The following is a 16605-nucleotide window of genomic DNA, read 5'->3' as shown; positions in this document are numbered from 1 at the left end:
AAGTGCTAATGATATGAAATGGGTTTTTTTCTATATGGCGGGCTACCCTATTACTAGTTTCTGATTTGAAATCTCTTGTATTTGTTTCTGGCCCGATTGTAATCAGGTATAGTATTATCATTACCCATTCACACAAGTTATATCCTGTACACTAGGGGGCATTTTTCAGACCCCAATCAACCTACACACCTGCATTCCTTTGGAGTGTGGGAGGAAACCCAAGCACCCGGAGAAAACCCACGAAGATCACGGGGATGACGTGCAAACTCCATACAGAGCAGCACCCACAGTCAGGATTGAACCCGGGTCGCTGTTGCTGTGAGGCCTACCGCTGCACCGCCATGCTGCCCTGGCAGATGGAGGCCATTCAGCCCATCGGCCCAGTGCTAGATTCCCAGTTGTTTCTCCTTACCTTTGCCTCTCCGCTGAATCAGTTCTAAGAACAGGCGGGCGGTACAGGTGGTGCAGCATCAGAGTTGCTGCCTTACAGCTCCTCAGACGTACAGGTTTGTAGGTTAATTGGCTTAGTATAAATGTAATCTGTCCCCAGTGCGTGTAGGATAGTGTTATTGTGCGGGGATCGCTGGTCGGTGAGGACTCGGTGGGCCGAAGGGCCTGTTTCCGCGCTGATTCTCTAAACTAAACTAAACTAATGCAGGAACTATACATTAGGGGCGATTTTCTTTCTTCCACTTGTAAATATAATGAAGTCATGTTAGCCTCGTGTTCTGAAGATACACTAGTGCTCGATTAGACTTTAGAGATACAGTGCAGAAACAGGCCCTTCAGCCCACCGGGTCCGCGCCGACCAGCGATCACCCCGCACACTAACGCTATCCTACACACACTTGGGATAATTTACAACTAACGTACACTCCGGTACATCTTTGGAGTGTGGGAGGAAACCAGAGCACCTGGAGAAAACCCACACAGGTCACGGGGAGAACGTGCAAACTCCGTGCAGACAGCGCCTGTAGTCAGGATCGAACCTGGGTCTGTGGCGCTGTGAGGCAGCGACTCTACCGCTGCGCCACTGTCCTGTCCAAGTGACAGTGCCATGGGTTTATAGCAATGTATGATAGATAGCAAGGACTGAAGGTGCAATAATTACCGTATCATCTCGTGAATTGGCGATATCAAATATCATGCCAACGTGAGTTATGCCGTTTTTTGCAGCAAAGCCTTGAACAATTTTTTCTGCTTCTTTCACCTGACCTTGAGTGATGAGCCATCTGGGCGACTCCGGTATAAGCCTGATTTAAAATCAAATAACAGCACAAATAGAAGTCAAACTGACAATGTCTATTAGAATAACCACAATAACTAAACCTCCACCAAGCTTAGAGTTAAGCCCCTGTCCCACTGTACGAGGTAATTCACGAGTTCTTCCGAGTTTCTCCTGATTCAAACTCGGGGAATTACGGTAATAGCCACTTGTAGGTACTCGGGGCTCTTGTGGACATTTTTCAACATGTTGAAAAATCTTCACGAGTCTTCCCGCGCTTACCGCATTTCCAGAGCACCTGCCGTTAGCGTTACGAGTCGCTAAGAGACGTCCCGAACTCCGATGTACCCGCTATGTACATTCTACGTGCTTACCACGAGTTTGATTTTTTTTTTAAACTCGGGAGAGCACATGAATGAACCCGTATAGTGGGACAGGCTCTTTAGTGAGTCAGACAGTACTGACCAATAGTATTGAAACATATAAGATTATTAGGGAATTTGACATGCTGGAGGCAGGAAACATGTTCCCGATGTTAGGGGAGTTCAGAACCATGGGCCACAGTTTAAGAATAAGGGGTAAGCCATTTAGAACAAAGATGAGGAAATAGTTCAAGTTCAAGTTCAAGTGAGTTTATTGTCATGTGTCCCTGTATAGGACAATGAAATTCTTGCTTTGCTTAAGCACACAGAAAATAGTAGGCATTTACTACAAAACAGATAAATGTGTCCATATACCATGATATAAATATATACACACATGAATAAATAAACTGATAGTGCAAATAACAGAAAGTGGTTGGTAATAATCAGAGTTTTGTCCGAGCCAGGTTTAATAGCCTGATGGCTGAGGGGAAGTAACTATTCCTGAACCTGGTTGTTGCAGTCTTCAGGCTCCTGTACCTTCTACCTGAAGGTAGCAGGGAGATGAGTGTGTGGCCAGGATGGTGTGGGTCTTTGATGATACTGCCAGCCTTTTTGAGGCAGCGACTGCGATAAATCCCCTCGATGGAAGGAAGGTCAGAGCCGATGATGGACTGGGCAGTGTTTACTACTTTTTGTAGTCTTTTCCTCTCCAGGGCGCTCAAATTGCCGAACCAAGCCACGATGCAACCGGTCAGCATGCTCTCGACTGTGCACCTGTAGAAGTTAGAGAGAGTCTTCCTTGACAATCCGACTCTCCGTAATCTTCTCAGAAAGTAGAGGCGCTGATGTGCTTTTTTGATGATTGCATTAGTGTTCTCGGACCAGGAAAGATCTTCAGAGATGTGCACGCCCAGGAATTTGAAGCTCTTGACCCTTTCAACCATCGACCCGTTGATATAAATGGGGCTGTGGGTCCCCCTCCTACTCCTTCCAAAGTCCACAATCAGTTCCTTGGTTTTGCTGGTGTTGAGGGCCAGGTTATTGCGCTGGCACCATATGGACAGTTGCTCGATCTCTCTTCTGTACTCTGACTCATCCCCATCAGTGATACGCCCCACAATAGTGGTGTCGTCAGTGAACTTGATGATGGAGTTCGCACTGTGGTTCGCTACGCAGTCATGGGTATAGAGTGAGTACAGCAGGGGGCTGAGCACGCAGCCTTGAAGTGCTCCCGTGCTGATTGTTATTGAGGCTGACACATTTCCACCAATACGAACAGACTGTGGTCTGTGGACGAGGAAGTCAAGGATCCAGTTGCAGAGGGATGCGCAGAGACCCAGTTCTGCGAGTTTGGTAACCAGTTTGGAGGGGATGATTGTGTTAAATGCCGAGCTGTAATCAATGAATAACAGCCTGACATATGAGTTTTTGTTGTCCAAGTTTTTGTTGTCCATACTTTTTCACACAGAGAGTTGTGAATCTGTGGAATTCGCTGCCTCAGAAGGCAGTGGAGGCCAATTCTCTGGATGCTTTCAAGAGAGAGTTCGATAAAGCTCTTAAAGATAGTGGAGTCAGGGGATATGGTGAGAAGGCAGGAATGGGGTACTGATTGCGGATGATCAGCCATGATCAGAGTGAATGGCGGTGCTGGTTCGAAGTGCTGAATGGCCTCCTCGAATGTCTATTGTCTATCGTCTAATATGCCTCATCTATGCTAGTCTTGCCTGCCCACATTTGGCCTAAACCTGTCAAGTTTTAAAGGTGAAACTGATTGTGGACTTTGAAGAGGAAAGATGGGGACCCACCATCCTGTTTATATCAACGGGACGATGGTGGAAAGGGTCAAAAACTTCAAATTCCTGGGCGTGCATATTTCTGAAGATCTTTCCAGGACCCAGCACACTGATGCAATTATAAATAAAGCACATCAACTCCTCTACTTCCTGAGAAGATTACGGAGATTCGGTATGTCAAAGAGGATTCTCTTGAACTTCTACAGGTACACATTGCATCGTGGCCTGGTTCGGCAACTTGAGAGCCCAGGAGCGGAAAAGACTGCAGAAAGTTGTGACCACTGCCCAGTCCATCACCAGCTCTGACCTCCCCACCATCGAAGGGATTTATCGGAGTCGCTACCTCAAAAAGGCTGCCAACATCATCAGAGACCCACACCACCCTAGCCACACACTCATTTCATCTTTGCCATCGGGAAGAAGGTACAGGAGCCTGAAAGTGCAGGAGTAGGCCATTTGGCCCTTCGAGCCTGTACCACCATTCAATATGATCATGGCTGATCATCCAACTCAGTATCCTGTACCTGCCTTCTCTCCATAACCCCTGATCCCTTTAGCCACAAGGGCCACATCTAACTCCCTCTTAAATATAGCCAATGAACAGGCCTCAACTACCTTTTGTGGCAGAGAATTCCAGAGATTCACCACTCTCTGTGTGAAAAATGTTTTTCTCATCTCTGTCCTAAAGGATTTCCCCCTTATCTTTAAACTGTGATCCCTTGTTCTGGAGTTCCCCAACATCTGAAACAATATTCCTGCATCTAGCCTGTCCAACCCCTTAAGAATTTTGTAAGTTTCTATAAGATCCGCCCTCAATCTTCTAAATTCTAGCGTGTACAAGCCGAGTCTATCCAGTCTTTCTTCATATGAAAGTCGTGACATCCCAGGAATCAGTCTGGTGAACCTTCTCTGTAATCCCTCTATGGCAACAATGTCTTTGAGCATTCGGCATTGTGACATCACACGATGGAACGTTCACCAGGGGCTGGGGCTCCTGCAAAGGCATATGTAAATGAATCCATTCCGATTGGACATATGTGAACATTGGGCATTGTGACATCACACAATGGAACGTTCAGCTGGGGCTGGGGTTGGGGCTGCTTCTATGGGTGAGAAGCCATTTATTTTTGTTGAAATATTGGGGGGGGGGGGGGGGGAGAAGGATTTGATTAAAAATGTGTACATAAACACGACGAAATGTAATCAGGAGCGTAAGAAAGGAAAGTGAAATCTCTACCGAAATGGAAAAGATCTCGGCGATTCTGCGTCTGGTTTCGGCGTAGCAAGGAATCAAAGGAAGAAAGTCAGCCGGCAGCCGGACGGACAGATGCCGGCAGGCACACAGTTTTAATATATAACTAGACCAAGTGCAGAACCATTGGGTCTGTTTCCCCAACGGCATTTGCGGGGGGGCTGCGGCATCGCACTCACATTAACCACCCCCCAAACACACAGGTGGGGGGAGGGGGGGGGGGGTAGAAGAGGGGAGGAAGGGGAGAGGAGGAGGAGGAAACGGGACAGATTTGGGAGGGAAAGGAGAGCGGGGTAGGGGGTGAAAGAGGGGGGTGGGGAGAGAGATGTGGGGAAGGGAGGGATGGGGAGGGAGGGGCGAAAGGAGGGAGGGGGAGAGGGGTGGGGGGAGAGAGGGGAAAGAGTGGGGAGGGAGAGTGGAGGGGGTAGGGGGAGAGAAGTGGAAGAGTGGGGAGGGAGGGTTAGGGGGAGTGGTGGAAGAGGGACAGAGGGGTAGGGGGCAGGGGGGAGGGAAGGGGTCGGGTAGAGAGTGAAGGGGGGTGGGGGAGAGAGGGATGGGTGGGAGAGGGAGAGGGGTGATGAGAGGGAAACAGAAACATAAGATTCTATAAGAACCCCCCTCAATCTTCTAAATTCTAGCGAGTACAAACCGAGTCTATCCAGTCTTTCTTCATATGAAAGTCCTGACATCCCAGGAATCAGTCTGGTTAACCTTCTCTGTACTCCCTCTTTGGCAAGAATGTCTTTGGGCATTGGGCATTGTGACATCACACGATGGAACGTTCATCAGGGGCTGGGGCTGATGCAAAGGCATATGTAAATGGATCCATTCCGATTGGACATCTGCGAGCATTGGGCATTGTGACATCACACGATGGAACGAATCAAAAGGCAGAAAGGCAGCCGGACCGACGGACGGCGGCAGCCACAGACTTTTAATATATAATAGGCTAGACCAAGTGCAGACCCGTTGGGTCTGTATCCCCAACGGTGTTTGCGGGGGGGGGGGCTGCGGCATCACACTCACATTAACCACCCCCCAAACACACAGGTGGGGGGAGGGGGATGAGAAGAGGGGAGGGAGGGGAGAGGAGGAGGAGGAAACGGGACAGATTTGGGAGGGAAAGGAGAGCGGAGTAGGGGGTGAGAGAGGGGGATGGGGAGAGAGAAGTGGGGGTGGGGGGATGGGGAGGGAGGGGAGGAGGGGGAGAGGGGTGGGGGAGAGAGGGGAAAGAGTGGGGAGGGAGAGTGGTGGGGGGAGGAGAGGTGGAAGAGTGGGGAGGGAGGAGGAGAGGGGTAGGGGGAGTGATGGAAGAGGGACAGTGGGGTAGGAGGAAGGGGGCGGGTGGAGAGAGGGAAGGGGGTGGGGTAGAGAGGGAAGGGAGGTGGGGGAGAGAGGGATGGGTGGAATGGGTGGGAGAGGGAGAGGGGTGAGGAGAGGGAAACGTAGAAACATAGAAATTAAGTGCAGGAGTAGGCCATTCGGCCCTTCGAGGCTGCACAACCATTCAATATGATCATGGCTGATCATCCAACTCAGTATCCTGTACCTGCCTTCTCTCCATACCCCCTGATCCTTTTAGCCACAAGGGCCACATCTAACTCCCTCTTAAATATAGCCAATGAACTGGCCTCAACTACCTTCTGTGCCAGTGAATTCCAGAGATTCACCACTCTCTGTGTGAAAAATGTTTTTCTCATCTCGGTCATAAAAGATTTACCCCTTATCCTTAAACTGTGACCCCTTGTTCTGGACTTCCCCAACATCTGGAACAATCTTCCTGCATCTAGCCTATCCAATCCCTTAAGAATTTTGTAAGTTTCTATAAGATACCCCCTCAATCTTCTAAAATCTAGCGAGTACAAGCCGAGTCTATCCAGTCTTTATTCATATGAAAGTCCTGACATCCCAGGAATCAGTTTGGTGAACCTTCTCTGAGATAGATAGATAGATAGATAGATAGATAGATAGATAGATAGATACATACATACATTTATCTTATTTTCTCATTTATCATATTGTTTACAGTGTACTATGTTTCCTTATTCTGTTGTGCTGCAGCAAGTAAGAATGTCATTGTTCTATCTGGGACACATGACAATAAAACATTCTTGACTCTAGAATTCATTCCCACATTCGGAGGTGGAGCCTAAGTCATTAGGTATTTTTAAAGCGGAGATGTGTGTGGGGTAGCGTCAATGTGTGGGGATTACTGGTCAGTGCAGATTCGGTGGGCTGAAGAGCCTGTGTTTCTGTATTTTCATGTATTGTCTATTTCCGCTGACCAGGTGGGTACACAACAAAAGCTTTTCCCTGTACCTGGAGTATTGTGCGCAGATTTAGTCCTCTAATTTGAGGAAGGACATTCTTGCTATTGAGGGAGTGCAGCGTAGGCTTACAAGGGTAATTCCCGGGATGGCGGGACTGTCATATGCTGAGAGAATGGAGCGGCTGGGCTTGTACACTCTGGAGTTTAGAAGGATGAGAGGCGATCTTATTGAAACATATAAGATTATTAAGGGTTTGGACACGCTAGTGGCAGGAAACATGTTCTCGATGTTGGGGCAGTCCCAGAACCAGGGGCCACGAGAATAAGGTGTGATGTTAGTTTATACCATAGATAGATGACAAAAAATACCAAAGATAGCGACCATGGATCACCCGTTCACACCAGTTCTATGTTATCCCACTTTCTCATCCAATCCCTACACATCAGCCACAATTTAGGGGGCCATTCAACCTACATCTTTGGCGTGTGGGAGGAAAGCCGGAGCTCCGAGAGAAATCTCACGGTGACAGGGAGAAAGTCCAAACTCCGTACGGACAGCACCCATAGTCGGGATTGAACCTGGGTCTCTGCGGCTGTAAGGTAGCAGCTCTACCAGGCATGCCACCGTGCCGTTCAACTCCACAGACGTTTCCTGACCTGTTGACTTCCTTCAACCCCCTCAAAATAAGGGAAGGTACCCCACGCCAGGGGGCCACATGAGTGGCTCGGGTGGGGGACAGATTCGTAAAATTTGAGCAATGTATATAGACTGTATTGAACAAATTGTATAGCCTCTGAATGTTGGATGCATTTTTTGCACGGTTCATGTATTGTATATATTTATTACCTGAATAAAGTCTATTTTGAAAAAAAAAACAAAACATTTTGGGCCTGTCCCACTTAGGCGATTTTTTAGGCGACTACAGGCGACTTGGCCGGCGCCACATGTTCGCCGGTGGTCGCTGGGGTGTCGCCCGTGGTCGCCGGGCGGAGTCTCCCCAGTCACGCAAAGAATCGTAGCGTCTTTCTGGTCGCCGCAAAATTTTCAACATGTTGAAAATTCTTCGGCGACAGCGTGGGTTTGACGCCAATGAGTTTAGCTCAACTTCTCCTGACATAGGTGCTGTCGTAGGTTGTCGCCACGATGACGTAGGTTGTCGCCAGGTGCTGACTTGGGTGAATTCCATTGGCGACTACCTACGTCAACCGGCGACAGGCACCGGCGACTGAATTGTCTTACTTGCCGTAGCTTGTCGCGGGAAGGACGTAGGTTGTCGTAGGTGTGGTTGTAGGTGGACGTCCTAATGGATCGCCGGTTGTCGTTAGCTTGCCCTAGCTTGACGTCGACTAGGTGGTGGGTTGTCGTAGACATTGTCGTAGGGGGGGGGGGTCCAGTCCTGGTTTTTCAGCGACCAGCTACGATTGTGACAGTCGCCGAAAAAAATTGCCTAAGTGGGACAGGCCCATTTGGGCCAAACGCAGGCAGGTGGGACTAGTGTAGATGTGTCGTGTTGGTCGGTGTGGGCAAGTTCATATGTTCATGAGTTCTAGGAGCAGAATTAGGCCATTTGGCCCATCAAGTCTACTCTGCCATTCAATCATGGCTGATCTATCTTTTCCTCCCAATCCCATTCTCCTGCCTTCTCCCCATAAACCCTGACACCCGTACTGATCAAGAATCTATCTATCTCTGCCTTAAAAATATCCACTGACTTGGCCTCCACAGCCAAAGATCATAGGCTCCTCTATGATCTTTGTCCACAGCCGTCTGTCGCAATGAGTTCCACAGATTCACCACCCTCTGACGAAAGCTGGTCCCAGGAGCCTAGTTCCACACTGTGTGACTCTAACCCATTGTGCTCCAGCAAATATAACCCCAGCTTCTCCAGCCCATGATTAATAACAGCCCAGAAATATTAACTCACCACCAAAAGGGAATGTACAAGATTTCCGGGAGTGTCAACGCAAGGAGTAACATCCTCCAGGCTCGGATATAATAGGCAAAGAGCGGCAGAATAATGTAGCCCACGGCATAAAACATGCACACACCCAGTGTGGAGTAAGCTATCCTCTCAGCTTTACCAAGGAGTTCCGTTCCTGGAGAGAGAGAGAGAGACAGACAGACAGACAGAGACATACAGAGACAGACAGAGAGAGAGTGACAGAGAGAGAGAGAGAGAGAGAGAGAGAGAGAGAGAGAGAGAGAGAAAATATTACAATCAATTATCAATTCCTTGGTAGACGCAAAATGCTGGAGTAACTCAGCAGTTAAACCCTAGTTATTATGGATTTCGGTTATAGGCATCTGTCTCTTTAAGAACACAGGCTGTTAGTTACACTACAGAGGTCATTGGAATTGACAAGGCATTGGAATTGACAATTCATAGAAATTGACAAGGCATTGGAATTGACAAGGCATTGAAGTTGACAAAGCATTGCAATCTCAATCTACACTCGCCCCCCTGCAGGACCTATACACCAGGAGATGCAGATCCAGAGCCAGCAACATTATGGGGGATCCCTACCACCCCAGCAACGGACTGTTCCAGCTGCTACGGTCAGGCAAACTCCTCCACTGTCATGCTGTGAAAACAGAGAGGATGAGACAGAGTTTCTTCCCACAGGCCGTCAGGACTGTAAACTCTTATCTCACCAGGGACAAATTTAATGTTGTGTTGTGTCTTTTGTAAAAAAATATTTTCTAACATGTAAATACTGATTCTGTTCAATTCTGTTCTGTAGTTTTTGCACAATCTGCAGGCATTGCCACTTTCATTTCACTGCACATCTTGTATGTGTATGTGACAAATAAACTTGACTTGACTTGACCAGTTCACAGTATTTTCATATTGGGGACCTTACAACCCAGAGGTATGAATATTGATTTTGCAAACTTCAAGTAAACCTTGCTTTCCCTCTCTTTCTATCCCTCCCCCACCCTAGTTCTCTGACTAGTTTCACTTGGCTACGGGTGCTGTCTGCACGGAGTGTGCAGCCTCCTCCCCATGGCCTGCGTGGGTTTTCTCTGGGTGCTCCGGATTCCTCCCACACTCCAAAGATCTACACGTTTGTAGGTTAACTGGCTTTAGTAAAGGTTGTTAATTGTGTCTAGTATGTAGGATGGTACTAGTGTAGGGGGTGATTGCTGGTCGGCGCGGACTCGGTGGGCTGAAGGGCCTGTTTCTGCGCTGTATCTCTAAAGCAGGGGTCGGCAGCCTTGTTCTGTATAGGGACCGGGACGCATGTCTGTGAGCGGATGGCGGGCCACATCTATCACGTGTACACATGGATCCCGCCCAGGATGGCAGGCATCAAATCACGTGTTCACAGAAGGTAGACAAAAATGCTGTAGAAACTCAGCGGGTGAGGCAGCCTCATGCAAGCATTGCATGACTCACCCCCTGAGTTTCTCCAGCATTTTTGTCTACCTTTGATTTTTCCAGCATCTGCAGTTCTTTCTTAAACGCGTTCACAGAAGGTGCACGGCCGTGCCGAGGCTTTGCACAGGATGCGGTACGGCCAGAGCTCGGCCGTGCTCGGGGCAGGTGCTCGGCGGGACGGACTAATACGGGAAACAAAACCGGCCCACTGGCCGGATGATTTTGGGTTACTGGGCCGCATTCGGCCCGGGGGCCGTAGTTTGCCGACCCCTGGTCTAAAGTCTAAAGCGGAACAGAATACTTTATTGTCACATGTGACAATTCACGGTGACATTATTTACTCGCACACCCAAGGTATGCAAATAGTCCCCACATAAAGGACGCTGACAAAGCTACAAAGTATCCCAAACCAGCTCCTCCCCCCTCCCCCTCCCATCATGGCAGTCTCCCTCGCCGAGTCCTCCTTTGTTCTCCCCCCCTCACGGCGACTCTGATTTCTTTAAATTAAATTAAATTTCTTTATTTATATAGCACATTTTTAGTCAACTTGCATTGACCCCAAAGTGCTTCACATAATTACATCCACACACACAGGCAAAGGTGGGTGAAGTGTCTTGCCCAAGGACACACACAGGCAAAGGTGGGTGAAGTGTCTTGCCCAAGGACACAACGACAGTATGCACTCCAAGCGGGATTCGAACCAGCTACCTTCCGGTTGCCAGCCGAACACTTAGCCCATTGGGCCATCTGTCGTCCCGACAGATGGTGGGACGACAGATGGCGGTGTAGATCTGCAGGGGTTTGAGTACTTTGGAAATGGCAGGCTTGCGTGAAAAAGATGCCAAAATTTGCTGAGGTGACATAGGGACACCAGGTGCAAGAGTAGCCCGTGTAACTAAATGTCGCCATCAAGCCAAGAAGAAGCTCCCAACTGTTTCTGCCGATGCTGGCTCGAAGGGCCGAATGGCCTACTCCTGCATCTATTGTCTATTGTTTATTGTTCCTGTGAAGCCCTAGGTGCCGTCAAGTCTAGGTTTCTGTTAAACAGACGCTAAACTCAGGTCTGTGATTGGGTAAAGGATTTTGTGTTTATACATAGTATGAGTGTTAAGTGCGTTTTTTTGCGTACATTGTTCGTACGTAAGCAGAGTAAGTGCCTCTTAATGTGATCTCTTATCTGTAAGGAGTGATTGGCATGTCGGGATGGCATCCCATTCCATTTTCGCGCCTTTAGTGTCCCCACCTGCGTTTAGGGGTATAAACGCCTAATTCGTTTGGGCGCGCCGGTTGTCTCTTTCTTCTGTTCTGTTTACATGAGGCTGATGAGGGCTCGAGTGAGTAGATCCGATTCCGGTCCCCGCGGTGCCGTTTACAAATGAAGAAAAGTTTGGACTCCAGTGCTCGTTTCAGTGATTGACTGAACCAGACTAAGGGGATGGCGGAGAAACTCAGCGGGTGAGGTCCTCCTCTTTCATTTTTCTTCCCCCCCCCCCCCGCCCCAACGCCCACTTCAGTCTGAAGAAGGGTCTCGACCCAAAACGTCACCTATTCCTTCGCTCCATAGATGCTGCCTCACCCGCTGAGATTCTCCAGCATTTTTGTCTACCTTTTCCAGCATCTACAGTTCCTTCTTAAACATTTCATCTACTCCACTGCGAAATCTCCTCAAGGAAATGCCCACTTTGAAGAAGTTCTCCTCCTCTCTCCGAAGACAGATTAACAACCTCCTCTCTCACTGCCCCCCCCCCCCCTTGCGATTCCCCTTTCCCTCCAACTCTACGCAGCCCACTCTCTGCCTCTTCCTTTCATCTTCCCGCCCCCAACGCCCACTTCAGTCTGAAGAAGGGTCTCGACCCGAAACGTCACCTATTCCTTCGCTCCATAGATGCTGCCTCACCCGCTGAGTTTCTCCAGCATTTTTGTCTACCTTTTCCAGCATCTGCAGTTCCTTCTTAAACAGACTAAAGGGATAGTATTAGATCCGGAATCAACAGGTGGAATGGCACAGTATTACACAATTGTAACTTACCCAGGACGAAGGCAGCGACATAATTGGAGATATCGGCAAAACCAATAAAAAAGCAGAGAATGCAGAACACCTCCCAGCTCCACGAGATGACTTGGATAAAACTTAATGCTGTCTGTATCAGCATTGCGCCAAAGACAACGATTTTCCTGCCGTATCTTTGAAAGCAAGAAAAAAAAAGATATTATAATTATAAAGAACTGTTTTACAAAGTTCATTTTAAAGCTCAGATTTTTTGCCTAGCCGTCCGAACAGCCCAGAAAGAAATCGAAGAGAGTTGTGGATGCAGCCCAGTCCATCGCACAGACCAGACACCCATACAAATCTTTGCAATTTCTTCTAGTCTGGTGCAGAGCTGTTGCCAAACTAAGCTGTACGCCTTGTCCATGCCCCGACAGAGCGGCACGGTGGCGCAGCGGTAGAGTTGCTGCCCTACAGCGCCAGAGACGCGGGTTCCATCCTGATTGCAGGTGCTGTCTGTACGGAGTTTGTACGTTCTCCCCGTGACCTGTGTGGGTTTTCACCGGGTGCTCCGGTTTCCTCCCACACACTCCAAAGACGTGGAAGTTTGTATGTTAACACACCTGTAAATTGGCCCTAGTGTGTGTAGGATGGAACTAGTGAACAGGTGATCGCTGACCGGCATAGACTCGGTGGGCCAAAGGGCCTGTTTCCAAACTGTAACTCTAAACTACACTAAGTTGGCCTACTGGGCTAGTCCCAATTGCCTACATTTGCCTCTTCCCATAGATATATCTGTCCAAATCTTTTATATATATATATATGTGTGTGTGTGTGTGTGTGTGTGTGTGTGTGTGAGTAGGAGTGTATATATACACACACATATATATATATATATATATATATAATATATATATATATCTATATATATATTATATATATATATCTATATATATATTATATATATATATATATATGTGTACATAGATATATATTACAGATATATATACATACATATATATATATATATATACTGTATATACACACACAAAGACATCTATATATATAAAATCCTCATCTCATTTGTTTGTTTGTTTGTATGTTCCCAAAACTCCGCAAAAATGGTACATGACAGCGCGGCAATTTTAGGCCCACCTTACTCACCATTGTCCTGCGGTGGGCAGTAGCAAGTTTCGTTCGATTTTACAAAGTATTTCCCTGAATAAACTTTAATTTTGTTTATTTTCTTACCGAATACTTCGGTGTTTACTTGACTGGCATCACAAAGGGTACCTAATGGGTCCTCAGCCGCGCCCGCGCAGTTGGGGCCTTCGCCAATTTTCAGCCCCATTTTTTTTCCGCGTGTACTTGCCTGGCCTCACAACGGCGACCCAACGGCGACCACGGGTAAGTTTCGTGTCTATTTTACAAACGCCTCCACGGGTCTTCTATTCACTTTATTAACTTTAACTTAATTTCTGCCGTCTGCTGCACAACTTTGAACGCGGCAGTCGCGCCTGCGCAGTGCGGGTCCATCAACCGTGCATGCGCAGTTTGGTGGAATATTGCGTTGGGGGGACCGGGACCCAACGGGTCCGCCCTTGGTCCAGTCTCTTTTAAAAGTCGTAATTGTCTCCGCTTCTATAGCTTCCTCTGGCAGCGCATTCCAGAAATGGTCGACCCTCTGTGGAAAAAGTTGCCCCTGAGGTCCCTCTTAAATCTGCCCCCTCTCACCTTCAGCCTATGTCCCCTGGTTGTAGAATCCGAGGGTAGATAAATCTTGGCGGGGTACAGGAGACAGGGGTACAGGGGAAAAGGTGGAGGCGAGACGGCCAAATTTGAGGAAGGACATTCTTGCTATTGAGGGAGTGCAGCGTAGGTTCACAAGGTTAATTCCTGGGATGGCGGGACAGTCATATGCTGAGAGAATGGAGTGGCTGGGCTTGTACACTCTGGAGTTTAGAAGGTTGAGAGGGGATCTTATAGAAACATATAAGATTATTAAGGGTTTGGATACGCAGGAAATATGTTCCCGATGTACCATGTTCCAGAACCAGGGGCCACAGTTTAAGAATAAGGAGTAAGCCATTTAGAACGGAGACAAGGAAACACTTTTTCTCGCAGAGAGTGGTGAGTCTGTGGAATTCTCTGCCTCAGAGGCGGGTTCTCTGGATGCTTTCAAGAGAGAGTTAGATAGGGCTCTTAAAGATAGCGGAGTCAGGGGATATGGGGAGAAGGCAGGAACGGGGTACTGATTGTGGATGATCAGCCATGATCACATTGATTGGTGGTGCTGGCTCAAGGGGCCGAATGGCCTACTCCTGCACCTATTGTCTATTGGCTATTTAGGAGAGGCCTTGAGGTAGAGGTCATAGGAACAAAGAACTGTGTGGGAAGGAACTGCAGATGCTGGTTTAAAGCAAAGGTAGACACAAAAATGCTGGAGTAACTCAGCGGGACAGGCAGCATCTCCGGAGAGAAGACCCTTCTTCGACCCGAAACGCCACCCTTCCTTCTCTCCAGAGGTGCTGCCTGTCCCACTGAGTTACTCCAGCTTTTTGTGTCTAACTTAGGAACAGAGAAGATTGTGTTTAATTTTGGCTGCACTGCTGCAGGAAACAGGGTGGCCAAAACTGAACAGGAAAGCTGGAAAGAGTGCAGAGAATATTTAGTTTGGTTTACTTTAGTGATACAGCCCGAAAACATGCCCTTCGGCCCTCTGAGACCGTGCCAACCATCGAGCACCCATTCACACTAGTTTAGTTTAGTTCAGTTTAGTTTAGTTAGAGATACAGTGCGGAAACAGGCCCTATGGCCCACCGGGTCCGCACCGACCAGCAAACCCCACACATTAACACCACCCTACACCCACTAGGGACAATTTTTACATGTTTTTTTCCCCACTTAAATTTTTATTGATTTGTCACAGAGATATATACAAAACAGTGCAACACCATCCCCCATATATAAAACAGAATAAGATAAAAACTATCAAAATAAAAAAATAAATAGATAAAAAAAAGAAGTAAATTAAAAAAAAATGGAATAAGACTGTGGTTCACTTGCCAATTAAAAAAAAAAGTTACATTTAGTAGTTACCTGGAGATATTTCAATATTCGCACAAACATACCATCTAGTTCTATATAACACAATCTTCCCATATCTAGCTCGGCATTTATCTAGTTGGTAATTTTTACATTTACCAAGCCAATTAACCTGCAAAACTGTAGTCCTTTGGAGTTTGGGAGGAAACCGAAGATCTCGGAGAAAACCCACGCAGATCACAGGGAGAAGGTACAAACTCCTTATGGACAGCACCCATAGTCGGGATCGAACCCGGGTCTCCGGCGCTGCACCCGTTGCAAGGCAGCAACCCTACCGCTGCGCCACCGTGACCTCCCATGTTCTATGTTATACTATTTTTGCATCCACTCCCTGCACATTAGGGGTTAATTCACAGTGGACAATACTCTTTAGACTTTTGAGATATAGCGTATAAAACTGGCCCTTCAGCCCACCGAGTCTGTGCCGACCATGAATCATCTTGCACACTAAATTACACACACTAGGGACAATTTATACAGCTTATCGATGTTAATTAACCTAAAAACCTGCACGTCTTTGGTGTGTGGGAGGAAACCGGAGATCCCAGAGAAATCCCACGCAGGTAACGGGGAGAACGTAAAACTCCGTATAGTCGGGATGCAACCCAGATCTCTGGCATTGTAAGGCAGCAACTCTGCCACTGCACCACCATGCCGCCCCTAGCTTAGAAACTCCAGCCTAACTCAGTAACACTCCTCTGTTACTCCAGCACTTTGAGTCTGTTTTTTGGTATAGACCAGCTTCTACTGTTTAGTTTAGTTTAGTTTAGAGATACTGCGCCGGCCCACCGAGTCCGCGCCGACCAGCGATCCCCGCACACTAACACTATCCTACACACACTAGGGACAATTTACATTTATACCAAGAAGCCAATTAACCTACAAGCCTGCACATCTTTGGAATGTGGGAGGAAACCGGAGATCCGGGTGTCAGGGGTTATGGGGAGAAGGCAGGAAAATGGGGTTAGGAGGGAGAGATAGATGGCGGAGTAGACTTGATGGGCCGAATAGCCTAATTCTACTCCTATTCCTTAAAGCCCTGTCCCACGCTACGACTTCATTCCAAGAGTTCTCCCAAGTTTGCCCCGATTCGAACTCTGAGATTTACGGTAATGGCCGCTCGTCGGTACTCGGGGCTCTCGTGGACATTTTTCAACACGTTGAAAAATCTTCACGAGTCTTCCCGTGCTTACCTGCCGTTAGCAGGTCTTCACGAGTACCTGCCGTTA

General features: G+C 47.9%; 1 protein-coding gene across 1 annotated transcript in view; it reads right to left on the bottom strand.

Annotated features, from left to right (window-relative positions):
- LOC116971386 (solute carrier family 22 member 5-like) overlaps positions 1–16605 on the bottom strand; it is a 61601-nt gene that overhangs the window by 23934 nt on the left and 21062 nt on the right. Inside the window, exons 3-5 of the mRNA XM_033018523.1 lie at positions 12314–12468; positions 8830–9001; positions 1112–1253 (exon numbers count right to left, since the gene is read on the bottom strand). Of these exons, the coding sequence (XP_032874414.1) occupies positions 1112–1253; positions 8830–9001; positions 12314–12468 (469 nt within the window). The remainder of the gene's footprint in view (positions 1–1111; positions 1254–8829; positions 9002–12313; positions 12469–16605) is intronic.

The sequence above is a fragment of the Amblyraja radiata genome, chromosome 3 (genome assembly GCF_010909765.2).
Source record: "Amblyraja radiata isolate CabotCenter1 chromosome 3, sAmbRad1.1.pri, whole genome shotgun sequence".
NCBI lineage: Eukaryota > Metazoa > Chordata > Chondrichthyes > Rajiformes > Rajidae > Amblyraja > Amblyraja radiata.
The sequence above is the reverse complement of the archived record's forward strand: the minus strand, read 5'-3'. Positions and strand labels throughout refer to the sequence as shown.